We start from the raw sequence: 27163 nt of genomic DNA on the forward strand, positions 1-27163 counted from the left end.
AAGAATAGGGGGGGAAAGAGTTCTTCTTTCAGCCTGCATTAACAGGGTTTGCTGCTCTCTCCTACACTGTCCCCATATTCTGATGGATGAATGCTGAATTCCAAAGCGACCCCTAGCCCTTAACCCCTGGCCCCTCCTGTAGATGGATAGGGATGAGCAATATGGTGAGAATTCAACCAATCTGCAGGAGTGGCTAGGAGCCAAATTGGAACTCTGCAGTGGAGTCTGAGGTTCCTCTAGGTGCTTTGGGGTGTACATGCACCCATGCAATTCTAAGCCCCTGGTCCCATAACAACCCCACCTAGACCATACCCTGTATGTGACTGCAGATCTGAGGGGACTGGATAGGTGTCAATAAGGTGTGATCATAATGGCACCACCTAGCCTTCCAGTAGGGTATATTCTGCCATGTTGTGATTATACCTATGTAGTTTATTCAGATCTGCAAAACTCTCTCACCAGTCCTCTGAGGAGCCAGACTGCCACCCAGGGGCAGTCTGTGAATACAAGTCATCAGTAACCAAGTCTGTCTTCTTTTGGTCACACTTGACATGGTTGCCTTAATGCTTCACTGTCACATTGAATGTCACCAGTAACAATAGTGTACTTGTAGCTACACAGTGACTAGGTTTCTATAATTAACTAAGTGGATCAAGTCAAGTGTAGTTACAGTGCAATAAAGAGTAATTACATTCAGGCCAGCATTAGGGCAACCTAATGTAAAGTGTTGCCTACCGTGTCTGTTTTATTGTAATGGTTATGATGATCATACTCTGAATGATTTAATTTCTCTTGGCAATATATACCTCTAGAGAATATGAACTATAATATAATCATTTTAAGAAGAAAGAGTACTTTTGCACACAGCACAGGATTATGGATATGGGGTTCTGAAATATAATCTGCATGCCTTATGGTAATGTGTTATTCCTATTCATAATAACCCAATTTGATATACTGTGTGTATATTCCATTTTTCTTGCATATGTCTTGAGGCATTGTATGATGTGCATGGTAGTCTCAAATAAATTCCTTTTTGAAAAGAACTTCATGTATTATTCTCTTTTTAATTCAGATAATTCATGTCATAAAATGAGCTCAACGAAGCAAAAATATGATAATAAAGCAGTGTTCTTACATGATATAGTATCTATGGTATTTATCTGAATTAAAATGTCACCTCAGTGCAGCATTAGACGAGATAGGGAAAGCTGTGAGAACATTTAAGTTACCCAAGGCCTGCAGGCTAACATTGCAGCAGCGAGTATGGAATGGCTAAGGTCGAGAGATACCAGAAGCAACAGGTGCGCTCCACAAGGCATACAAACCTTTCCTTCCGCGAAAGGGGCGTGATTGACGTGTCCTTCCTCCTCTCACAAACCTATGTGCTCTGGAACAGGGCAACCCCTAGCAACAGCCCCGCCCAATCACACCTTTTAGGGTCAGAACCTGATACCCCACGCGCCCGGGTTCTCATACTTATTGGGGTGCGGTCACGTGTGCCACTTTTGACCAGGAAAGGAGCACCGGCTAGCAGGGGCTTCTGGTAGTGGGAGCATCACCTTGCACAGGCACCTCACACCAGTGGAGTCTGGACTCTGCCGCCTTCCTCTTTCTCCTGACACACTGACAGCGAGTCCTCTAGCCCAAGGAGGGTTCCTGCAGCATACGGCCCAGAGTGCGTATCTTCAACTTGAGAACTAGAAACCCCGTTTCTTTCTGTAATCTGAGGGGGTACTTGAAGCCCTATACAGAGGCGGGATGATGACAGCTGTCGAAACCCAAGCGCAATACCACTCCACCTCCTACATGACCGAGCATGAACACCATTACATGCCCCAGGAGGATGACTGGGACAGGGACCTACTGCTGGATCCCGCCTGGGAGAAGCAGCAGAGGAAGGTAGGTTGGGTCTGGTGGGACCGTTGTGCGCTAGGCTACAGGTGCGCCTGGGCGCCTGATTTATGTTCTGTGTCCTCCCACCTGTTGTGTGTACGTGAATGAGTTCAACAAGTCCACGGACAAACTGAATCACATTAATGTTACCTACTCACTGAACTTTTACATTTTGTTTTTTTTATTGAATAAAGATTTCAAGTGAATTAAACGACACAAACACCCTAAGGTGGTCGCGTCTTGGCCATGGTAAGGAGTTGGCGCAGTTCTGGAAGCTGAGATATTTCGGTCGTGCAACTTTCTCAGTGTTGTCTTTCAGTTACAGCCTCACGGAGTCGACATCTAAATATACCCGCCTCCCTCACATTTCAACTAAGCCATAACACAACTCAGCGACCACATGTGCGCCTTTACGCACGGATTTTCCCTTAATTTCACCACCACTAGGCCCGATCTGAACCACCCACTACACTTAACTATCTTTACCAGTACCAGTCAGCATAGATTAATTATCACAGAAGTTGGTAATTATATGGCTATGGTTAGATACAAGACTACTGTTGAATTCCACATGTAAACCCACTCTGAAAGCTACATTTACTGTATGTCTCTCGACTCGACTTTGAGACTTTTGGGAAGTGTCATGTAGAGTAGTAGGGAAGGAGAGAGGAGTTAGGTCCACCCCTTGTCTTGGCGATCAGCTGGCCTTACCGCAGACGAGTATGACAGGTGCGTTTAATGAGCTGTCAAGCCTAAAAGTCAATGGGCTGATGAGACAGTTCAAGATGACATCTGACTGGCTGACCTAAACTGGGAGGAGAACCATACCACAATAGTGAATTACATATACATGCACGCTTGTCAGCTGTTATACATGTCTAGCTCTTATGGTGATGTTCTGTCATGATGTCTTTTTTATTATCATTTAATCATCTGAACACATGTTCCTCTGCTGACTGCACTTGGCAGAATACCCATGGGTACCAAGCAGTTTAGTCATTTATGGGATGGGAGGACTAGAATCGTTTTTTGCATACAACTCTGGATGTCCAGCGGAAAATAGTAAATACCTGTGACCTACATTTATGATGATATGTAACCATTTATTTTCATTGGAGTCTTGGTCAGCTTCCATAGACATAAATGAACTTCTGCCATTCATTTATGCACTTATGCTGCCTGGTGCCATAAATGATAAAGCATAATCCTTTTGTCTGCACATTTTAGCTAATGCATGGGGCCTGTGGAGATTGTGTGCCTGTGTGAAAGTCTCTCTCACGCAGCACTGCGCCTCTGAGGCTCCCTGGGCCTGACAAGGGTGAGAGAACTCAACAGATGGCAGCACCCAGAGAGAATGAGGTAGCAAAGTGGCAGGGCCAGTAGAAATACACCCTGGGTTAGTTTCAGACCTACAAATAAACATGGATCTAAAAATACTTCTGAACTCTTTCTGGTCCTCCTCCCCTCCCTTCCTCCCCATCTCGCTCGCTCTCTCCCCCTCTCTCCCTCTCTCTCTCCCTCCTTCCCAACACTGCTGTCGCCTCAAACCTGCCCTAACCTTCTCCACCAGTCACAGTCCTCACAAGTTGTTGAGGCGTACTGTCACTTTTCTGTTTTTTTTTTTGTTTAGCTGTTTATCTTTTTAGGGTGTAAGGGGATCGGTGCCTGTGAAGGACACACAGTGCTGAGCCGTGTGAGTTGACCCCAGGCTCCGGGGTGGAGTAGGTCACAGCTATTCCTCCTCGTTATTCGTCACGTAAAGAGCAGCTCAAGAAGCTGATATCATCTCATAAATATAGAAAGCGCATCATTTTGCGGTGAAATTAATCTGAAAGAGACCCTCCACCACCTGTTCTCTCCCCATACTTGAAGTTTCAGTGGAAAAATCCACGGCCAGGCAAAGTAATAAAGTGTTTGTCAACACACTGTTTGAATATGATACAGGATTAGAAATAGACACGCTCTCCTCTCAGTTATTCCTGTCTGTGACTTGTAAATTTCGACTTTGCTATTATATTTATCCTCACTTCACTCTCATACCGACGGTCGGTTGGCTTTTGATTCCTCTCTTGGTTCTGACAGTTGAGGGTACTTGTTGAATGGTGCTGTCTACAGTATACAGGGGTGTGAGATACTGTATCTGAGAATTGACCGCAGGAGGATTTTAGTGGGAATAACAGATGAGAAAAAGATTCCTTCTACTACACCCACCAGCCTTATTTCTCTGACTTCACCTCAGAAGCAGGGTGAAAATACTGTTTTGGAACCAGAGATGAGAGAAAGTGCAGTATAAATGGAAGTTATCTAAAGCTGTGTGGGTGTATCATAGATGAACAGTGAGAGGCAGACATAGATTTACCTTGGGAGCTGAAGAGGGGAAGTGGATGCTTCCACACACTATCAAAGTGTATTGGCGTCTGCATTGCCTTTGGCTGCTCTGATAGCTTAAAGGTGGTATAGAGCACCCACAGCAACAAACAGTGATCCTCTCCTAGTCTGCACAATCAATAGTTGTTCAGAGATAAGCTCTCAACTGTCCAAGGCCTTTTACAGTTAGACTGTTTACAAGAGTGATAATAAAGTCTCCTTTATAAACCCTTTATAAGGCCTATAAAGATGCTTCACAAATCATAAGTATTTGTTTCGATGAATATTAGTCATACAGTATGGAATTGTCTTATAAATGTTTTGTGAAGCCTCGATATAGGCCTTATGAAGAGTCTATGAAGAAGGCTACTTTAAGCCTATATATTCATAATTGAGTGTGTGGTCCATACCAAATCACATAGTCTGAGTTTTCAGCTGCTAAGTGGCTAACTGAATGACTGCCTTCCGAGCGTAGCTCATGGCAGTGCTAACCTATAAATACACATTACATAGGGCATCAGCTAGCTTCCAGGCTGGGTTCCCTATTAACTCACTGAGGAAGGTGTAGCCCTGCTCTATACTGTATACACGGGGGAATGGTCATCTCCGATCAAATTCAGTTGACGACAGTGGTCCATGGCATGAATCGACCACTTCCTGTCAACATCACTACTGACGTTGTCCAACTTTACACTCTGTGGTGTAGATTCAAGCTAGTTATGTTATGAGTAAGTGCTCATTAGACTAATTATCATCTACATTATTAGCCCGAAGTTGAGATTTGTTTCTAAACATCTAACGTGCTTTATAGACTTTCTCTTACTGTAGACTATGTTTTACCTTAAAGATATGAAGTCTATTTATTGTTGACTCATGAATTCTTTTTCTTTTTTTTTTCATCTTTCTGTATTTTTTTGTTGTTGCAAATGCTTCTAGCATTTTCCTGATGCTCTTGTTATTCTTACTATTGTTACTGTATTGCTGGTGTAAACCTGTTAAATCTGGTCTAAGATTCTATTCTATTCTAGTTGATTCTATTCTATTCTATTTGATTCTATTCTATTCCATTTAATTCTATCCTATTCTATTTCATTCTATTCTATTCTATTTCATTCTATTCTATTCTATTCTGTTCCATACACCAGTACAGGAAGAATGGAGTAACGAACAGTATTGACAGTTATCATGTCTGACAGGACCAGGCTGACAGAACCAGGCTACATTCTAGAGTAGTTGGTTATATAGTCCCTCTCTAGTTTACCATAAATTATATATTCACTTTAGTTGAGAGTTTGACAGAGTACTTTAATCTAATCTGATATTTTCTAATCTAATTTTGACCTTTAACGACTCAGTCAGCAACCTCACTTGGAGGAGGTGACAGGTTTCACTTCCCTTATAGTCAGGCTATGGGTGTTACAGAAGGTGATTCAGGGCAATGAGATTTGGTGTTACTTCCTTAATCCACACATCCATCCTATTTTGGATACAGCACATTTTTATGACCATGTTTTTTCACATTTACACTTTGTGAAATTGTTTGTTCTTCTCCAGTGGGATTGTTTAGCAAAGAAGATTAAATATTTTTATTATAGACTAATTTTCCTGTAAATCTAATTCATGAAAGGAATTTGCACAATGAATGTGTGCACTTTTCACCCCACTATCAATCTCAGTCTGACTAAACTCAGTGACAATCTTGTCAAATGTGTTTATGTCAGTATTTATCAAATTGTGGTGAGTTTGACTGGATCGCAGTCGTCATTTTATTATGAATTGGCTTTGGACATGTTCCACTGGTAATGGTGCACCGATGGTTTATGATGTAGAAGATAGGAGACATCCATCCACCATATTGCCTCAACATTTCCCATCTTCTCAGATCACTGCAGGTGAAGGAGAGGAGACAAGAAAAGGAAGCCTCTTTATTGAGGTGCCTACTGTAGCTTGTGGCCTAGCTAATCCCAAAATGCAACAGGAGGACATCTTATATTTACACCCATAATTCACTCTGTCTGAGTCATTTGATCCGACTGGACCATGCCATGTGATCCGTGGTGGTCATTCTACCTAAGTGAGACCCCTGAACCTGAGATATATTTTTTACAGGGGAGTTAGATATAACTTCTAACCCACTGTTCTCTACATAGTGATACTGCCCAGTGTGCAAACGACCACTGTCTACATTCACAATGATAGCAGTTTGGTTACCCATCTATCACATGAGTCACTGTTAGACAGGCATTGAATCACCAAAGGGAGCAGATAGTTACTTTGTATTGTAACTTTCTTTTTTGTCATTGTCTTATAATGAAAAAGCATCAGGAATGGATTAAAAGAGTTTGGTTAGTGTATACAGTGTATCTACGATATAGAGAGATTGAGGGAATGAGAGGGAGAGAGAGGGAGAAGGAGAGAGTATGGGGGGAGTGTGGGGAGAGGTGAGAGAGCTCGTAGTCAGATCAAATGGCAGTTGCTATTCCAGAAGCTGTGTCCATCTAGGGAAGCTTCTATAAACTGCTTTAGTGGAGCGAGGAGCCCTGGGGGGCCACAGGAAGGGCTGAGGAGTGTGTGTGTGTGTGTGTGTGTGTGTGTGTGTGTGTGTGTGTGTGTGTGTTTTAGCTGGAGTATGTATCAATGTGTGTGTGGAAGGGAAGAGTTAAGTGTGTGAACAATTGTACAGTATGTATTGTAATAAGACGTAAAGTCAGACAGGTATTTCATGTTCTCGTAATGGGAAAGGTATTCCCTGATGTGCCAGAATCCAAGGGGAGAAAGTAAAGATGCTGGGCGGGTGGGGTGGAGGATATCAGCCATCTTTGCATGCGCAATTATTCTGTGTTTGTTAGCCAAACAGGGAACATTTGACATTAAGTCTTCTTAATTGTTTTGTATTTATTGTATTGATGTTACTGTACAGATCATCGCACTGAGCTTGAGTTACAGTCTGGGAGCTCAAGCCACCGTTGGCAGTGAAAATGGAAACCTGTGAGTGTGTGTCCTCTGATCACAGAATCATATTTTATGAGGGAGCAGATAGCTGAGATGTGTGTGGTTATGGCCCAGGAGAGAGAACAGCAACAACAGAACACTGAGTCTTCATGGCCTCTTAAACACATCACATATAAATGTCACCTCTCGGAGGTGGGGTGTTATTCATACATGCTAGATTACACTGTAGTAGTGTCATATTTGAGTGAGTTGGAGTGCTTTGCTATTATTCACAGCTTCATTCATTTTCACACATGTAGTCAGTGACATTTATGTGATAGTTGCATTGTTGTATTGTTCTTTTAACCCTAACATCAGTCAAATCAAGGTCAAGTAGAATTAGACACGCCAAATGCAACATTGTAAACGTCATATATTCATGGTGATATTCTCATTAACGGTGGTAGTTTGAACCTGAGAATGAATAGGTGTTTTGTCTTGTGTAATAAGAGATTGTAGTGTCCTGGGTTTTGATAGGTGATTTGGGTCAGTAAGCCATTGTGACTGGCTGCAGCTTTACAAATGGACATAGTAGAAATTATGGGCATCGACAGCTGTATATCAAGAGCTCTGATTGGTCGATGACAGCATGGACATCCTGATTGGACATGGGGTCAGTCATTCAGGCAGTGACATTAACATGTGTACCTACGACCTACTAGTAACTTACCACTACCTTAGTAGTTGTGTGTCTGGATGAAGGTTTGGGGGTAATAGGAGCTTTGTTTAGTGACAAGTGTTTAGTTCTCACTTCAGTGACTAGCTGTGGTTTTAAGGAGGCTCACTTTCTTAGTCAGGATGTTATATATAGACAATGACCATGGCTCTTGAGGTAAAGGGGGTGATGGGAGATGTAGGCCTACTCCAGCATGAGGTTACCCATATGAGCTAAGATCAGTTTCGGCTGACCCTCAACCAGCTCTTACAGTTTTACCACCTCCTCACAGAAGGACACGCCTGTTGTTTGATTGTCATCTATGGTCAATGTTCAGAATTCTCTATGTACTGTAGCATGCAGGTGTGAAAATGTGGTCACTTTGATGGATCACTTTGAGTGTATTTTATATGGTTCAGTATCATTCAACATTATATGGAAGGACTCACCTCAAATCTAATCTCTGAATTCTACAATCACAGTACACCTACACCAGGTCGAGTGCATTATTCCCTCCAGTGTTATGGTTAACTGATGTCAGTGTAGTTTGGTGTGTGTTCTCTCTGCCTCACCTGGCTCCACCACTGTAATGGAGATGGCACTCTCTCAATCAGATGTGTGAGGGACAACTTTCCTTCATGCGGACCCTATCACCAGGTGTGCCACCTGATGCCTAGCTGGCAGCCCTGTGCCCATGCCGTGGGTGGCAAGCAGCTGGCATTAGGATTGGCAGAGGAACTGTGTCCAGCACTTAGCCTGGCAGAGGGGGTGGCCAAAGACCTTGATCCTCTAAGTATAGAAGTATGGATGTTGGGATGTTTGGCTGCTGGCCCTGAGAGTCTCTGTGGGCCAGCAGCTCTGTAAGCGGCCCTCCGGCCCTCCGGCCCTCCAGCCCTCCTCTGAGTCTGTTGAGTAGAGAATGACTGACGGGTGGTTAATGTACTAATTAGGACAAGGAGGACGTCCTCTCTCTGTTGTTTCTTCGATTAGTGTGTCATTACTCTGTCACTTTGAGTTGAGCTTTTATACTATGATATGGTCAAATGTATACGAAAATAATGTTATTCGTTTATATTTGTCCCTTTTTGTCTAGGGATCTGTGGGAGAAATGTATCACATACTGTATCCACATGTTTATTCTGATGTTAAGTCTGTTTAACTCATTGGAAATCTATTTTTAGTAGATAGGAGGAAAGTTGATAGTGTATATTCCAGGGGAGGCTGGTGGAAGTCGAAATCGGAGAACAGGCTCATTGTAATGCATGGAATGGAATAAGGAATGGTATTAGTGTGTTTGATACCCTCATTTCTCATTTAATTCCATGCATTACGATGAGCCCTTCCGCCGATTTCTACCTCCACCAGCCTCCCCTGGTGTGTTCCCCTCCCCATATGTTTTGTATGTAATGCTTGTTTGGGATTTGAAGTGACAAATATAAACTAATTACATTATTTTCGTATACATTTGACCATTTCATAGTATAAAAGCTCAACTCAAAGTGACTTGCAGGAATGGGAGTTTGGGGTGGTTTGAGGTGGGGGCGGGCCAGGGTGTAGATGTGCTCTGACGTCATAGTCCCAAAGTATCCTTTTTCAGCTGAACCCAAGTTCAGGGCTCCAAGTCTCAGTTATTGGGATATTTAAAACCCCCAGGAGTGGAACGGGGGGGAGTGTGTGTCTGGGGCAGGGGGGGTCACACCTGTTGTATGTTGTATAGACCCCCCCAACCCCCTCAACAACCATTGCCCACTCCCACATCTACCCTGGTTGATGAAACTCAAGGGAGAAGGGGCTGACCATTGTTTACAACCACATTACAACGCATTAGAAGTGACCAAGGACAAGTTGCAGAACTGTTGTATCATGAACAAGTTAATCATTTTGTCAGTTGTAAATTCAGTAATGGCTCCGCTGACCACACTATATTTGTCTAATAATCCCATGACTAATCTTCAATGAACATAAATGTTGAGTGCGATCTATTTTTCGATGAGTGTCAAATGTTATTAAAGAAAGCACTGTGTAGTGCCCTCTGGTGATTCATGGTCCGATGTTGTTGCTGACACTGGATGTGGAGTTGCTGATAGGTGGAGTTATCAGCATGCAACTGCTGTGGAGGATGGCTTCAATGATGGATACACTGTGCTGGCATGACAGAGATAGGTAGTCAATTATAAGTTGAGCTCTCCACATTAACATAGCTATGTAGCATAGCAATGGGGGCTCTAGGCATAGAGGACAAGGGGGACGTAGACCATAGTAGACTATTGTGAATGTGAGTGAGCACGCTTTGTCCCCCTTTTCTGGGAGTAGCTCTGGCGTGCGTGCATGGGCCAGGGGAACTGTTGCCTTTTCACTGTGTATAAAGGGTGCGGGCCACACGTTCCTTCCCCCCTTTAACAATTCTTACTATCAAACAGGTGGGGTGGCGTGGCATGGCTGCTCTCCAGACACACAGGGCTATTCTTAATCCACATAATACAGGCCTGGAGGCTGCTTTTGTTTTTATACACAACATCATACCTCCTATAGTGTGTGTGTATGTGTGTGTGTGTGTGTGTGTGTGTGTGTGTGTGTGTGTGTGTGTGTGTGTGTCTGTGTGTGTCTGTGTGTGTGTGTGTGTGTGTGTGTCTGTGTGTGTCTGTGTGTGTCTGTGTGTGTGTGTGACCTGTGGTGAGCATTGACCAGGAAATGGAGGGCTCAGTGTTCCTGGTTGTGACCCATACTGTCTGACGGTGTGTGTGAGTATGTCCCGTGTGTGTGTGTGTGTGTGTGTGTGTGTGTGTGTGTGTGTGTGTGTGTGTGTGTGTGTGTGTGTGTGTGTGTGTGTGTGTGTGTGTGTGTGTGTGTGTGTGTGTGTGTGTCAGGCCAGTGTGATCATGCAGTTGCAGTGTAAGCCCAGGACATGAGGGTAGAACAGGGCAGGGGGAGCACGAAACAGGTGTGTGTAGAATGAATCAACAGCCCCGTAGACACTGCTGCCAGACTATTTTTACACTGCAGGTGATACATGACAATTTCTGTTTTATTAGCCAGTGGACATAAACAGACTAGCTATGGAATTCAGGATGAGATATTGGTTCAAGTTTGGTTTGTACATGCATCTAGCTATAGGTTTAAAGGGTTTGTTCACCATGTACATGTCAGATGTTTTCAGACCTCAAAAGTGGTATGTGATGGAAAATGTCTGGTAAACCTTTAGTTGTGTGAATTATTCATTTATGATAGCTGTGGTACTGTATAATGTGGATATGTTGTGTGGGATATTCCGACTCAGAAATTGACTTGAAAACAAAGAACGATGCCTTAGGTGTGAGGTTAGTGTCAAGCTTCAGACTGTATCTGTACACAGAACCACGGAAAGTACCCTGGCTTTCTGGATATAGGCCTAATTCCCCTCTGGCATGATAATGTTCTTGTATTGTGTGATCAATCCAGGACTGGCTAAAACTCAATTGTTTTACTGGCACAGCTAAACTCAACAATGTGATAATAAGCATTGTTTGTTCGTGTTTGAATCCCCCATAGAGCTATTCATATCTAGCCATATTAAAGCTAATCTTTTAAAAGTCATGACCGGACAAGTTAAGTTGTCCAGTTGCGTGTGTTTCTCTGTAGACCCTAACCCTAACCCTAGATGACTAGATCGAGCTGTAGAGTGTTGGCACACTGTTGGCGTGACACTCATGCTAGGCTAATTGTCAGGTCAGCCGTTGACGTGCCCGCATGCAAGCTGCCACAGGAGGCCAGGGAGGCCTAGGGGAGTCATTAAGACGAGAGCGGGCAGGCTCAACCGCCATTTTCTATGCCCTCCTTGTCACTGATCTCACAAGCCCCTTTTGTCATCACAGTGAACCCTGTCATGCTTGTATTGTTTCAATTACTGCATGACTCATTGTTAACGCTCTTGACTTTAGTCATGTAACACTGAGCATTGCTCAACGCTGCCCCTCTGAGGCCACTAGTGGCCACGGCAGAGGAGGTTTTGGTTGTATCAACCCTCAACCCGCTGATGGACGGGTGGTGTTGGGGCTGTGGCTGGGATAGGAGGAGGAGGGTGTGTGTGTGTGTATGTGTGTTTGTGTGTATGTTTCACAGCTGTGGCGAGGGTCAGGGTAGTTATGACAGGCATTTAGCAGCCCAACTGTGACCTCATTTTATACAAGAGGCTGAAAAAGGGCCAGAGAAGATCAGCGCAGATAGACAGGACAGCTCAACAGGTGGGGAGAAGAGGGGGCGGGGGGGTGACGGAGGTAAAGAGGTGACTTCATACTGTAGTCCAACCTATGAGATATTACATAGGTCTCTTGATTACAAACTATAAAACTTTGGCGATTGATTATTTGTGGCCTCATTTACTTTTTAGATATTTGACAGATCAGGATATCCCCACATCTCAAGCACTGTAAGGCTGTTGATAAAATACAATGTCTGATCAAATATTGTCTTTTATTGACACACCACATCTCCTTGATTCTTAACGCTGAACATGCAAGACCTACGTCTATAAATAATATGAATCAATAAGGTTTGGACATCACTTGTTTTCTGCTCTCATTCTTATTTTCTTTCTTAGAGTCCATGTCTCTTCTTCCAATTCTCTCCTTCTCTTTCTCCGTCTTGAGCTCTTACAGTTCGCCTTAGGAATCCTGCTGGCTCAGCTGTCCAGTGGTGTCCCATAGCTACCCGATTTAGTCTTCCTTCACCCCTCCTCCTCCCCCTCCTCCTTCCCCTCCTCCCTCCTTCTCTGTCCCCTGGCCGGCCGGGCCTGTGGGCTGTATTGGGAGCCTGTCTAAATTTGGTCATGCGTGGCACTGGGGCCGGTCTGAGAGAGAGAGAGACACCTGCTGAGACCCGGTGGTCTCTTCTTCCAACCTTACATCAAATTACACCAGGGCCTGGACATTCCTCTGGATGTTCTGACTCCACTCCCTCTATATATCTCTCCCTGCACTCTCTGTCTCTCCCTGCACTCTCTGTCTCTCTCTGTCGCTCACTGTCCCTCTCTCTCTCTCTCTCATGGTTAAATGGCTCTGCCCACCCACACAGAAAGGAAATCACACACACACACACACACACACACACACACACACACACACACACACACTCTGCTTTAATGGAGAACTTCTGCTTTCTGCCTCTGCCTCTCGGTTCTCTCTCCAAACACAGTCTGCTTCATTACTGATTTATGCAATCTCTCCCACACAATCCTCTTCAGTCTATCATCCTGCTTATGCAGTTATTCTTTCTCGCCAGCCCCCTGCCAGTCACCATCACCACTCAGACAGACCTCCATGCTCATCATTCCTAGCCACCTGCCACCCACACCTCCTAACACCACCCCCAAAACACTCCTGGTCCTTGATTACAGCCATCTACATTCATCCACACTGTCAATGTAGTATAATGATGGTGTCCTCAGGCTTGTTGTGTGTGTGTGTGTGTGTGTGTGTGTGTGTGTGTGTGTGTGTGTGTGTGTTGGCCCAGTGCATTAGTGACATCAGTGTCACTCTTCCGCAACCACAGAGCAATGGGACAGGGACGTTATAACATGGTCATAGATTTGATGGGACAGTTGGGCCGTTGCCAAGCACTCTTGAAGCAAACTCATTACTGTCTGTCTTTGTAAGTGTGTGTTGAAGGCTTCACTATAGAGTGTTTGATTGCCATGTGTTTGTTTACTGTATGTGTGTATGAAGGGGTGAGGTCAGGTCTGTTGGTCAGTCACTGTCTGTCAGTCCCTGTTTTTGAGTATGCATGACAGATGATACAGTAATGACCTTATTCATTGTCATAATTGTCATGCTCTAACTGTCTCTCTCCTCCCTTCCCCACTCTATCCTTCTCTTTTCCTTTTCTTTTCTCCTCTGCCCCTTTCTCATTCTCTCTCTCTCTCTCTCTCTCTCTCTCTCTCTCTCTGTCTCTCTCTCCTACCTCCCTCTCTTCTCTCAGACTTTCACAGCGTGGTGTAACTCCCACTTGAGGAAGGCAGGCACACAGATTGAGAACATTGAGGAAGACTTCAGAAATGGCCTTAAACTCATGTTGCTGTTGGAGGTCATCTCAGGTGGGTCAAACAGCCCCTCAAAAAACACACACACACACACACACACACACACACACACACACACACACACACACACACACACACACACACACACACACACACACACACACACACCATCCCAAAACTCCATCCCCATGATGTTGTTACACAATGTTACATATTGTTACATCAGCTGTCTGCACCTCTCCAGCCAGTGAATTATGTAGTGAAAGACAGACATTTGTATTTAATTAAATAGCATCATCTGTGCTGAAATGAAATAAGAGTTGTACTCAACTCTCATTGAATTAAACTTGTGCCCAAAGGGATTACCAACATTATATCATCAGCAGGCATTTGTTATTGAATTCACATCACACTCTATTGAGTGTGGTCCAGCAGTGAGCTTCTTGTCATACAAGTGAGATACTGTATTGTGTTCTGTAGGTGAGAGACTGCCCAAACCCGACAAAGGCAAGATGCGTTTCCACAAGATCGCCAACGTGAACAAAGCCTTGGACTTCATCTGCAGCAAGGGAGTCAAGCTGGTGTCCATCGGTGCTGAGGGTGAGACTGGGCTATCTTGTTTCTGTGGGTCTTTGTTAAGTATCTTTGTAGGCCGATGCACAGGTTCATCCAGTTCATCCTGTACTTAATGATGATAGTAACAAAAGGTTGGATTTTTAAAACCAGCACTTTTCCAGGTGTTTACAGCATTTTATATCTACCTCTCCAAATACTCTTGGTGAGGTGTTTTTCTGTAGTCTGTGCTCCTTGTTGCCATGGTTTCTGACGGGGTTTTTGTGGTTGGTTGCAGAGATTGTTGATGGTAATGTGAAGATGACCTTGGGTATGATCTGGACCATCATCCTTCGTTTCGCCATCCAGGACATCTCTGTGGAAGGTGTGTGTGTGTGTGTGTGTGTGTGTGTGTGTGTGTGTGTGTGTGTGTGTGTGTGTGTGTGTGTGTGTGTGTGTGTGTGTGTGTTTGTCACTTTAGTTGCTTTCGTTACACTTTAGTCATAAACATCATCCAAATACACACATCAGATGTAAACAGATGGAAATACACATGCCACATAGAAACTGAATCCACATCAACATACGGTACAGTTATTGGACACACAGAAACACTGTCCAACATCCGTAGATACGTTATTATGGACAGGTTATAACCTGTCATTAACAGGTTAACACATGAATTGAATTACACACACTGTCATAAACACAACATACAGTATAAGCCATGTTTAAATCGCGTCACACATTTCAAGATGTGATACACATGCATGATCAAGCTTCATGTTAACATAGGGCCTTATGCATACTGTAAACACATTTGAATTACACATGCCTCAGCGCACCCATGCCTTGGTTCTGCTTCAGAGAAACACACATTGGTGAGCATTTCTCACATACTCACAGGTCACTGAGCTTGGCACCTTAACAGAATGAGGTTATTGAGGCACTATGTTTTCATATATGATGACATTCCCTCCTCCCTCATCTCCCATTACCGTCTCCCCTCTCTCCCATCCCTCTCTCCCTCACCTTCTCACCCCTCTCCTCCCCTTCTCACCCCTCTCCTCCCCCACATCCCTCTCTGCCTTCCCTCTTTGTAGAGACCTCTGCTAAGGAGGGTCTGTTGCTGTGGTGCCAGAGGAAGACTGCCCCCTACAGGAACGTGAATGTGCAGAACTTCCACATCAGGTGAGCATGGGGCGCCACCCTGTGGTCATGATGGGGGGCTTCACCCATTCTGCATACAGCTCCATAAGGTGTACCTTTTGTTGAGAATAGACTCAACTATAGCTTACAAGTCTCTCTCTCTCTTTATTTCACTTCCTTTTGCTTTTCTATTTCATTTGCTTGTTGTGTCTGGCTTGGAACCATTTCTTGTTCTTTTTTACCACAATGTTTTCCACTGTCCTAATGTTTATCTGTCTTTTTTCCTGTTGGTGTCTGTTGTTTCCCTTCTATTATTCCTCTTTCTCTCTCCTCCTATCATTCTATCCTGTCCCTCCCTCTACCTCTCCCTCCATATCCTCCTGCTCCCTCTCTCTACCTCTCTCTCTCTCTTCTCCCTCCCTATCCTCCTGCTCCCTCTCCCTACCTCTCTCTCTCTGTGGTCCTGCTCCCTCTCTCTACCTCTCTCTCTGTTTTCTCCCTCCCTATCCTCCTGCTCCCTCTCCCTACCTCTCTCTCTCTCTTCTCCCTCCCTATCCTCCTGCTCCCTCTCCCTACCTCTCCCTCCCTGTGGTCCTCCTCTCCTCTCTTCTCTGGGTGACTCAGTTGGAAGGATGGCCTGGCTCTGTGCGCCCTCATCCACAGACACAGACCTGACCTCATTGACTACTCCAAACTGAGAAAGGTGCCCCCCTGACCCTCTTACACCGTCACCCCCACCCACCCCTCAGAAACCAGGGTCTAACCCAGTCCTAGCCTCTGCCTAAACAACCAGTCTTACCTGTAACTTTTCTCAGACCAGGCCACTTCCTTCCATAGGGCCACTTCCATAACTTCAATATATTTTCAAAACCCGATGTAGCTTCTAGACTAAACATATATGGTGTCTTTCTGTCCGTACAGGATGACCCCATGGGCAACCTGAACATTGCCTTCGATGTGGCTGAGAAGTACCTGGACATCCCTAAGATGCTTGACGCTGAAGGTAAGTCAAAGGAATAGTCACCCATATTCTCTGCTGACCCTCTCCAAGGATGTCCTCAGCCATGTCAGTGCTGTAGTGGATGTAGCGATGTCAGTGAAACAGAGCTGTTGATAGATATTAAAGATCTGCTTTGCACTGGAGTATTCTTGTTATATATCCTCAATGACTCCATCCTGCCCCCCCCCCCCCCCCCCACAGACATTGTGAACACCCCCAAGCCTGATGAGAAAGCCATCATGACCTACGTGTCTTGCTTCTACCACGCCTTCGCCGGCGCCGAGCAGGTACTCACACACATGCCCTCCTCTGCCTTGGCTGTACCACATGGCGGCAAATCAAAACATTGAATCATAAATAAATAAAGTCTATCCTGACTTAAGACACCTTTGATATCTCTCTTAATCAGTGTCTTCAATCTATCTCCCTCCAGGCTGAGACAGCTGCCAACAGGATCTGCAAAGTGCTGGCTGTGAACCAGGAGAATGAGAAGCTGATGGAGGAGTATGAGAAGCTGGCCAGTGAGGTGGGTGACTGTTGTTGTTACCCAGTAATGTGGATTACCCCCATAGGCTTTCCAGATATCCCTGATTTCATGAACCTATACGCACAATCAAAACAGCCCAGAGGCTTCTACATTGGCACTGCTGTAGATGCACCACTGTTTCTATCATTTGCTAGAGGTAACCTTTCAAAGTGATAGGGCAACATACAGAATGTGCATTTTTCGATTGTCACAACATAAAAAATCTAACTAACCCATCTCTCTCCTCCTGACCCCCTGTAGCTGCTGGAGTGGATCCGTCGTACCATCCCCTGGCTGGAGAACCGTGTGGCTGAGCAGACCATGCGCGCCATGCAGCAGAAGCTTGAGGACTTCAGGGACTACCGTCGCATCCACAAGCCCCCTCGTGTGCAGGAGAAGTGCCAGCTGGAGATCAACTTCAACACCCTGCAGACCAAGCTGAGGCTGAGCAACAGGCCCGCCTTCATGCCCTCCGAGGGCAAGATGGTGTCGGTATGTTTCATCACACTTCAGGAAGCACTGTCAGAGAATCTATTGTCCAACTATGGATATCATTCATAAATGCATGGCATTCTATGAATAAGTCCCTGAAATACATAACTGATCACACAATATTTTGTATCCAAAACACTTCAGTGCCTTATCAGTTCCCTTAAACATATAGCCAACCAGACACTCAAATGATTATCCCCTCCTTCAAACGACTAACTGCAAGCCAATCTATTCTTGTTTACCTATAGTACCCCTCTGTATGACCCCTACTCTCTCTCCCCTCCCCTCCTCTCCCCAGGACATTGCCAATGCGTGGAAGGGTCTGGAGCAGGTGGAGAAGGGCTATGAGGAGTGGCTCCTCACTGAGATCCGCCGTCTGGAGAGACTGGACCACCTGGCTGAGAAGTTCAAGCAGAAGTGCTCCCTGCACGAGTCCTGGACCTCAGGTAATGAGGGAGAAGGAGAGAGGAACTGGGAGGGAGAGAGGGAGGGAGACAGACGTGCTTCTTGCACGAGTCCTGAACCTCAGTTAACAAGGCAAAGTAAGAGAGGGGCAGGGAGGGAAGAGAGGCCGGGTTGAGAGACAGATAAACTGAGGCAGGTGGAGGTGAAGGGGAAGGGTAATAACACAAAGATAGAATCAGTGAATGCATTGTGAGTATAATGGTGTATCTCTCTCTCTCTCTCTCTCTCTCTCTCTCTCTCTCTCTCTCTCTCTCTCTCTCTCTCTCTCTCTCTCTCTCTCTCTCTCTCTCTCGTCTCAGGTAAGGAGGAGCTTCTGTCCCAGAAGGACTACGAGTCAGCCTCTCTGATGGAGATCCGTGCCCTGATGAGGAAACATGAGGCCTTTGAGAGCGACCTGGCTGCACACCAAGACAGAGTGGAGCAGATTGCTGCCATTGCCCAGGAGCTCAAGTAAGACCCCATAAAGGGAGGGAGGGAGGAGGAGGGAGGGATGGAGTGACAGTATAGAAGATAGAATATGTTAGTATAGAGTATAGTAAATATAAGTATAGAGGAAGCAATAGAAGAAGTGATGGAAGTGATGTAGTTTTAGATTAAATTATAGTTGAAAAGTATGAAAAGATTAGATAGAAGAAATAAATGAACAACGGACAGCATAAATATGTTGTATGTGTCTGTTGAATACACTGAAAAAAAAAATCTCTATATATAATAATAAGCCCTAATCCCCCATCTATACTGTGTGCTAATGGTTGTGTCTCTTCCTGTGCCCCAGTGAGCTGGACTACCATGATGCTTCCTCAGTGAATGCCCGCTGCCAGGGTATCTGTGACCAGTGGGACAACCTGGGTACCCTCACCCAGAAGAGAAGAGACTCTCTGGAGGTACTTTACCTCACACACACATAACCAACAGCAACTATGGCCTGCACTTCTGACCACGATCAGGCCTATTACTGTTAGACGTTGTACAGTAGTTGTAGTAGTGGAAGTAGGAGTAGTGGTTTTATTGTGTACTGTCAGTAATAGTAAAGCAGTTGTAGTTGTTACTTATACTAATAATTCTTGTCCTGTCTTTTCCCAGCGAGTTGAGAAACTGTGGGAGACCATTGACCAGCTGTACCTGGAGTTTGCCAAGAGGGCGGCACCCTTCAACAACTGGATGGACGGAGCTATGGAGGATCTGCAGGACATGTTCATTGTCCACAGCATTGAGGAGATCCAGGTACACACAGACACAGACACACACACACACACACACACACACACACATATACAGACACGCACGCACACACAGACACACACACACACACACACACACACACACACACACACACACTCTTTGCCCAAGTTATTTATAACCACTGTATTTCATGGTAGCTTACACAGTAGAGTATGTTCATACTGTACATCCATTCTTGACTGAACTTCCTTCAATGCTCTCTGTATTCCTACTTCTTTCTATATCCCTTTCTTCTCACACCTCCATTCCATCCCACTGTCCTCAGAGTCTGATCACAGCCCATGACCAGTTTAAGGCCACCCTGCCAGAGGCTGATAAGGAGCGCATGGCCACTATGGGCATCCAGAGTGAGATTGTGAAAATCGCCCAGACCTACGGCATCAAGCTGTCTGGAGTCAACCCCTACACCATCCTCACCCCACAGGACATCAGCAACAAGTGGGAGAATGTGAGTCCAGCACACACTACCATGTTAAGAGAGGGCTCTATATTTTATTCTATTTGTTTCCTTTCTATTATTTCCCTTTCTATTCTATTCTATTCTATTATTTGTCCTTCTAATATGTTAATTGATATTCTATTCTATTCTATTTGTTTCATTTCTATTATTTTAATTTCTATTATATTATATTCTAGTCTATTTGTAGGGTCAAACAAGCACCTTCCTTGTGGTTTGTATTTTTCCTCACATGGCTCTTGAGCTGCTCATTGATTTGGAGCTAACCTCAACTGACACCCTATTCCTTGTACTGTACAGCTAAGGCACTTCTTTTGGCCAGAGCCAAATATAAAGACATAGGATATGGCTCAGGTCAAAAGTAGTGTGCTATATGTAGAATTCTGTGTCATTTGAGACGCAGTGTCGACAACCTCTGCAGAAAATAAAAATGGCCTACAGTAATGTTAATCCCTGGTTAATTCATCCACATTTGATAAGTCAATCATTCTCATCTCTTTTCACACAGATTCAAATTTCTACCATTGTATTAAAGACTAATAATATAACCTTTGTACCTCTGTCGCCCCCTGCAGGTGAAGCACCTTGTTCCCCTCAGAGACCAAATGCTCCAGGAGGAGGTAGCCAGGCAGCAGGCCAACGAGAGGCTGAGGCGCCAGTTCGCTGCCCAGGCCAACATCATTGGACCCTGGATTCAAACCAAGATGGAGGTACAGTACAATGCATGGTCATCAATGATATAAATAACTCCCACATATATGGTTAGCTTGCATGTATAATTAGCCTGCATGTTTAATTTGCAGACATTTTGGTATTGTCAACCCTTTTCAAGAAATACATAGAGTATAATGCAAGGTCCCCACGCTCAAACCTTCGCAAGGTCGGATTCTCTCTTAACTATAAAATGTCTTCCTCAACTTAAGAGCCTTAACACTAGCCCCTGAATCACATTTTCCTCTCCTCCCTCCTCTCCTCTTCTCACCTCATCCCCTTCTTCCTCTCCCCTTGCAGGAGATTGGCCATGTCTCTGTGGACATCGCTGGCTCTCTGGAGGAACAGATGAACAACCTGAAGCAGTACGAACAGAACATCATCAACTACAAATCCAACATCGACAAGCTGGAGGGAGACCACCAGCTCAGCCAGGAGTCCCTCATCTTCGACAACAAGCACACCAACTACACCATGGAGGTAGAGTACTCTTCACATACATGTACTATACTATACTATTCTATACTATACTCTATACTACACTATAGAGGTTAGACTTCAACTACTGTGCACCATATAGACCTTACAAACCTTACTTTCCACGACCTCTACCTCTTCATTCTTCTTCCTCCCTGTTCCGTATTCTTCATTCTCTCACCCCTCTCCCTCCTCCTCTCCCTCCTTCTCTCCCCACAGCACATCCGTGTTGGCTGGGAGCAGCTGCTCACCACCATTGCCCGCACCATCAACGAGGTGGAAAACCAGATCCTGACCCGCGACGCCAAGGGCATCAGCCAGGAGCAGCTCAACGAGTTCAGGGCCTCCTTCAACCACTTCGACAGGGTATGAGACAATATCAATAGTCAGTATGCCATGATACAGACAGAGCCCATGGACTTTTATGAATGGAGTCATTTGGTTTTTGAGATATCATTGATTATTGATTATTATGCCTCTTTGCCTCTCTTTGCAGAAGAGAAACGGCAGGATGGACCCAGACGACTTCCGTGCCTGCCTTATCTCCATGGGTTACGATCTGGTAAGAGCAGATCACACACATTTACCTCCTCCATCTCACATGACATCACAGTTTGAGCCGTGTGACACTCTCCAATACTGTATACCCTGTGCCTATTGTTATGTCACATTTCCTCAACAAAGATGATAATCTTTCAACTCTCTAGATTAGTCCCCCTAATCTATTCTAATCTGCTGTCTAATAGGGTGAGGTGGAGTTTGCCCGCATTATGACTCTGGTGGATGCCAACAACACAGGCGTGGTCACCTTCCAGGCCTTCATTGACTTCATGACCCGTGAGACCGCCGAGACCGACACTGCAGAACAGGTTATGGCCTCCTTCAAGATCCTGGCCTCCGACAAGGTGAGCTCTGTCTGATACGCCTACCTTGATAAGGATAGGGTATTATATACAGTATTTAGAGTTTAGTTTTTAGCCATAGCATTTTGCATTGTAAAATATGGAAACAGTAGCATGATGTGTAGTATAATTCGTTTCTAAGGCATGTCGTGGGTGTATGATGCCAAAAGTGTAGTAGTAACAATGTGGTAACTATGTAATATCAGTGGTATGTTGTAACAGCAATAGTAATAACATTATTACGTGCCCCCTCCCCCCCAGTCCTACATCACAGTGGACGAGCTGCGCAGGGAGTTGCCCCCAGAGCAGGCTGAGTACTGTATCAGCCGCATGACCAGGTACATCGGAAGCGACGGTACCACTGGTGCCCTGGACTACATCTCCTTCTCCAGCGCCCTGTACGGAGAGAGCGACTTATAAACCCTTCTCCTCCTCCTCTTCTCCTCCCTCCTCCACTTGTCCAGCTATCCCCCACCCTCTCTCTCCTGTATGGAGAGAGCAACGTAATTCAACCCTTCTCCTCTCCTCCCCCATCTCCTGCTCTCTCTGCTCCTTCTCCCCTACCCCATGTTCCCATGTTCACCCTCCTCCTCTCCCCCGCTCCCCCTACCCTCCTCAGACACACTGCCCAGAGAGGAAGAGAGCGGGAGGCTTTGCTCAAATCTCAGATATACCCACTTCCTGTTTGGCCTGGCTAGCCTTTCTACTCTCAACTCTCTGTCATTATGAAGTGCCTTATAAACCAGGCATGTGTGCCTGATACCAGGTGTTTACCCGGTCATCTGGTATCACATGGTAAACACAGTTTGACACAACTGCCTTTTAGTCAGACCAAACAGATTGGGTCATGAAAGAGAAGAAGAAAGAAAAAAAAAAAAAAAGGTTTCACAATAGCAGTGTTGAGCAAAGCCCCCCGCCATACACCTCTCCTCCTCTCAGAAGACATATTTTTTGTAGAAGGGAAAAAGATTAAAGATGAAAAAGATTGGTTGGCTGGTTGGTTGTGTATTTGCGCAGATGCATGCTGTGTTTATTCTAGAAATGCTGTCTACGTGAGTTGTTGAATTCCCCCCCCCCTCTAGAACTCCCTCATCCCTACCTAGACAAGCGCCCCTCCCCCCTCCATAGACCCCTGTGACGTTGCCATTTAGTCGAGGTAGGAGCCCCCGTTGTTTATGATCAGAGTAATACAAGGAACTCAGGCACTATGAAAGAGAGCCAGTCTCAAGCTAACCATCAACTCCTACTGACTGTATAGAGTTGGGAACCATTAATGTTATGTTAACATTGGTTGTTAATGATCTAAATGGAAGAGATGGGTGTCTCAGAGCCGCCCCAGCAGCCCGTTAAGGAAAGCCCTGCTGATGGAACTGGAGACTGAACAGTAACACTAAGATCCCCTACAGGTCCAGCAAAAGAGAGCAACCAGAACAAGGAATTGTGGTTATAAAGATAACCTAACCCCCATCACCTTAATCACAAAGGATATGGCTGGAAGGGTAATTTGATGGCAGATAGGACGATAACTGTTGTGGCCAGAAAGAACCCTCTCAATCACCTCTCTCCTCTCTCTCTCTCTCCCCCCCCCCCCCCCCCCCCTCTGTCTGTACCCCTTGTTTGTATATTGGGGAACCGGCACTGTCAATAGTCCTAAAATGGACGCTGAGGTTTGCAGCTTGAAGGGAGAGTGAGAGATACAGAGAAAGATGTTGAGTCGTGAGAGTCAGACAGGGCATCAGGCAAGTTCTGGAGGTACAGTATGAGGGAAAGTGAAACCCCAGGTATGTATGTGGAACCACAGCAGGCCTATCAATGCAAGTGAGCATTCAGGATCTGGTCCAGTTCAATGTGACGATACTGCAACAGAACTGGACCATGTCAGTCGCGATTGGGTGGAGGTACGATAGTGACAGTTAACTCCCCTGTAGATGAATTCTTTCTCTTCCTTCATCTGTCTCTCTATTATACCCTTCTTCTTCTTCTTCTTCTTCTTCTTCTTCTTCCTCTTCTTCTTCTTCTTCTTCTTCTCCTCCCCCCTCCCTTAGTCATTTTATCTTTCACCGATGCCTAAAGCTCGCTTCCAAATGATCCATTTCAAAGTTAAACAACACCTTGGAATAAAAAAGGAAAACTATATTACTAATATGATGGTTTGTGTTGTGTCTTTATTTCCCATCAGTACACGTCTACAGATAACACTGAAGTGTCCATTGTTTTCTCTACACAGCCTCCCCTAAGGAGTACATATAGTACCACTACCCATAGGTGCATCTCAATAGTTTAAAGTGGCTACCTCTCCTTCATCTTTACTAAGATTTAGGAACAAATATGGTGATGATATCAAATCTAGTAAGCATCGACCACTAAGCTTTCAGATGTCTATGTCTGCTGATGTTGGACAGAAAGACACTTTAGACTATTGCACCCTTAGTCCAAGCAGCTTGTTTGGCCCCTGACCCTTGACCCCCAGCCAGGCCAAGGTCACATGGTGTCGTCTGTGCTGGGGGTCCAGGTGAGGTGACAGGGAAGTCCAGACCCCTCTCCTGGGCGTAGCGTCTCCAACGCTCCTCATCCCCATCATGGGTGAGGAATTGGCAGCCCAACCTCTGTTCAAACTCCCTCAGGTCACACCATAGCTGGAAGTCCTGGAGGGGGGGAGGGGGGGGAATGGGGAGGAGGAGAGGTAGAGGAAGGGGGAGAGAGAGAGTGGAGGAAAGAGAGAGAGAGGGAGGAGAGTGCAAAGAAAAAATTAGAAATGATCCACTTTCACTTCAAACTGGGTCACCAATGTGCATCCTTGTGATGGGAACTTGACAACATGTTCATTAGATGTGTCAAAGTCCTAGAGGGAAATGTCCTCTGAAATGTTGAGATCTCTCACCTGGAGCCAGGAGTGTCCCAGAGCCTTCCCCACACTGAACCTCCTTCTTACTGATACCTGCAGCAGGTTATTAATCAGACTCACCACTGAGAGAGAGAGAGGGAGAGAGATGGGAGAGAGAGAGAGAGAGAGATGGGAGAGAGATGAGAGACTAATCTTAACACACTGAATTACAGCACAAATACTGATTCTACAATAAGGAAGCCTGGTCATCCACAGATCTCAGACCTCATGACCCTCAGACCTCCTGCCCCTCAGACCCCCTTGCCCCTCAGACCCCCTTGCCCCTCAGACCCCCTGCCCTGGGCCTCACCCTCCAGTGAGATGTGTTTCCAGGTCTGGTGTGGGTACATGAAGGCAGCGTTGGTGATCTGCTGCCCGATGTCCTCGTCCTCATTGAAGGGGAAGGTGCCACTCAGGCTGACATACAGGATCACTCCCACCGCCCACATGTCCAACGAGCGGTTGTAACCATGGCTACTGATGACCTCAGGCGCCAGGTAGGCGGGCGTGCCCACCACGGAGCGACGGAACGACTTCTCGCCGATGATGCGGGCAAAGCCGAAGTCACACAGCTTCACCTGAGGGGAATGACAATGAAGTCAGAATTATTCAGAGCAGACAGTCACACAGACAGCTATGCAGTATACCACACACACACACACACACACACACACACACACACACACACACACACACACATACACACACACACACACACACACACATACACACACACTCAGACACCTGAGGGAAGGGGTCTGGGGAGGCCAGTAGCACATTCTCAGGTTTCAGGTCACAATGAGCGATATGCTTCAAGTGCAGGTACCGCAGAGCCTCAAGAATCTACACAGAACACAAAAAAAAAAAATACCAGAAGTGAATGTGTAGAGTTATTATGACCAGAGAAACTAGAGCACATGAATAAATAGAAAGTAAATGCTAAGAATATCAATGATATGGTCCTCTATGGCTCAGTCGGTAGAGCATGGCGCTAACAACGCTTAGGTTGTGGGTTTGATTCCCACTGGGACCATATATACTGAAAAATGTATGCACTCACTGCAATGTAAGTTGCTTTGGATAAAAGCGTCAGCTAAAATGGCATATATATATGAAACAGCACCTGTGTGACCAGGAAGCGTGTGGTGCGCTCTGGCAGTCGCCCCCTCTCATTGGACAGAATCATCTCCAGCATATCTCCATGGAGCTTCTCCATGACAACAAAAACGTGCTCCATGGTCTCAAACATGCCTTCCAGTAGAACCACACCCAGGTGGGACAGATTCTGGACAGGCAGACAGACAGAGAGCAGACAGACAGAAGTCAAACACAATCAAACAAACAGCAATTGCAGGGACTAATGCTGGCATCTCATAGATAACAGTAGTATGTTCCTAGTAATCAGCTGTGACAGAGACATAACACACAGTGCAGTGTAGTCACACTCTAAATATACATGTATATAATTCAACCACCAGAGAACATATATGATGATAGAATATTCATGGAATAAAGGATAAATAAATGGGATATTCATGTTATATAAGGATCATCCCCTGAGAGGATTAGCTCCATCCTTACCTGTAAGATGGCCACCTCATTCCTCAGCTGCCTCTCCTGCTTGGTGGGGAAGCGGGTTTTGTCGATGACCTTGATGGCCACACTCCGACCAGACTGTCTGTGTGTGCCTGGTGAGAGGGGAGAAAGGAGAGAGTCTCAATGGGGCTGTTGGAGTAGCCATGTCACCATGTTACCTTTTTCATTGTATAGTACAGTATGTACAGTACCTACCTCTATACACCACTCCAAACTGTCCTGAACCCAGAACCTCATCAGTACAGATCTGATACACAGAGCTGATGTCCTGAAACACACTCGCACACACACACACACACACACACACACACACACACACACACACACACACACACACACACACACACACACACAAACACACAATTGCATGAAATGCATGCATGAAATACACACACATGCACAAATATACATACAAATAAAGTATCAATCAGGTGCCACCTACCTGACTCCCTCCACTCTGGGGTCCATTAACTGTAATAGAAACAATATGGTTTATAAAAAAATGAAACATAAGATGAAACATACACAAGTACATGCAATGATGAGCCATTTCTTGCCATGTAACGTAGGGGTTTCTATAGAACAAGAACACTCTGTTAGGCCAGTCCACCAAACAGGTGCCCTGCCTGACTCACCCTGGCCCTCCCCCCCCCTGTGGCTCTGGACTGGCATCAGTGCCAGACGTATAGCCGCCTCCCAGGCCTGCCCGTCTCTCCCTGCCAGCACACAGTACACCAGCGTACTCGTCACCACCTCAAACGAGTGGGCACTTTTGCCAGGCAACAGTG

General features: G+C 45.4%; 2 protein-coding genes across 2 annotated transcripts in view; one reads left to right on the plus strand and one right to left on the minus strand.

Moving 5' to 3' along the window:
* The first annotated feature begins 1524 nt into the window (after window positions 1-1524).
* Window positions 1525-24000, plus strand: actn3b (actinin alpha 3b). Its single transcript, XM_083666193.1, has 21 exons — window positions 1525-1902; window positions 13862-13976; window positions 14403-14522; window positions 14773-14859; window positions 15578-15665; window positions 16248-16326; window positions 16545-16626; window positions 16825-16910; window positions 17057-17149; window positions 17411-17641; window positions 17940-18087; window positions 18406-18556; window positions 18882-18990; window positions 19190-19330; window positions 19614-19796; window positions 20381-20515; window positions 20817-20996; window positions 21213-21359; window positions 21490-21555; window positions 21740-21898; window positions 22157-24000. Exons 1-21 carry the CDS (start codon window positions 1762-1764, stop codon window positions 22313-22315), a joined length of 2700 nt encoding a protein of 899 aa, XP_083522319.1. The 5' UTR covers window positions 1525-1761; the 3' UTR covers window positions 22316-24000.
* A 58-nt stretch (window positions 24001-24058) lies between these two features.
* Window positions 24059-27163, minus strand: part of prkd4 (protein kinase D4) — a 29539-nt gene continuing 26434 nt past the window's right edge. Inside the window, 10 exon segments of the mRNA XM_083671348.1 lie at window positions 24059-24417; window positions 24420-24540; window positions 24777-24862; window positions 25090-25357; window positions 25524-25622; window positions 25903-26064; window positions 26361-26467; window positions 26571-26643; window positions 26818-26846; window positions 27011-27163. The exon segment at window positions 27011-27163 is cut by the window's right edge and continues 55 nt beyond it. Of these exon segments, the coding sequence (XP_083527474.1) occupies window positions 24377-24417; window positions 24420-24540; window positions 24777-24862; window positions 25090-25357; window positions 25524-25622; window positions 25903-26064; window positions 26361-26467; window positions 26571-26643; window positions 26818-26846; window positions 27011-27163 (1139 nt within the window). The 3' untranslated portion in view covers window positions 24059-24376.

This window comes from Argentina silus (genome assembly GCF_951799395.1).
Source record: "Argentina silus genome assembly, chromosome: 1".
Classification (NCBI taxonomy): domain Eukaryota; kingdom Metazoa; phylum Chordata; class Actinopteri; order Argentiniformes; family Argentinidae; genus Argentina; species Argentina silus.

Coding starts and splice junctions, on each gene's coding strand:
- actn3b (XM_083666193.1), top strand. CDS start 1,762: ATGATGACAGCTGTCGAAACCCAAGCGCAATACCACTCCACCTCCTAC. Junction 14,523..14,772: donor GGTGTCCATCGGTGCTGAGG/GTGAGACTGGGC, acceptor GGTTGGTTGCAG/AGATTGTTGATGGTAATGTG. Junction 19,797..20,380: donor TCAGCAACAAGTGGGAGAAT/GTGAGTCCAGCA, acceptor CGCCCCCTGCAG/GTGAAGCACCTTGTTCCCCT.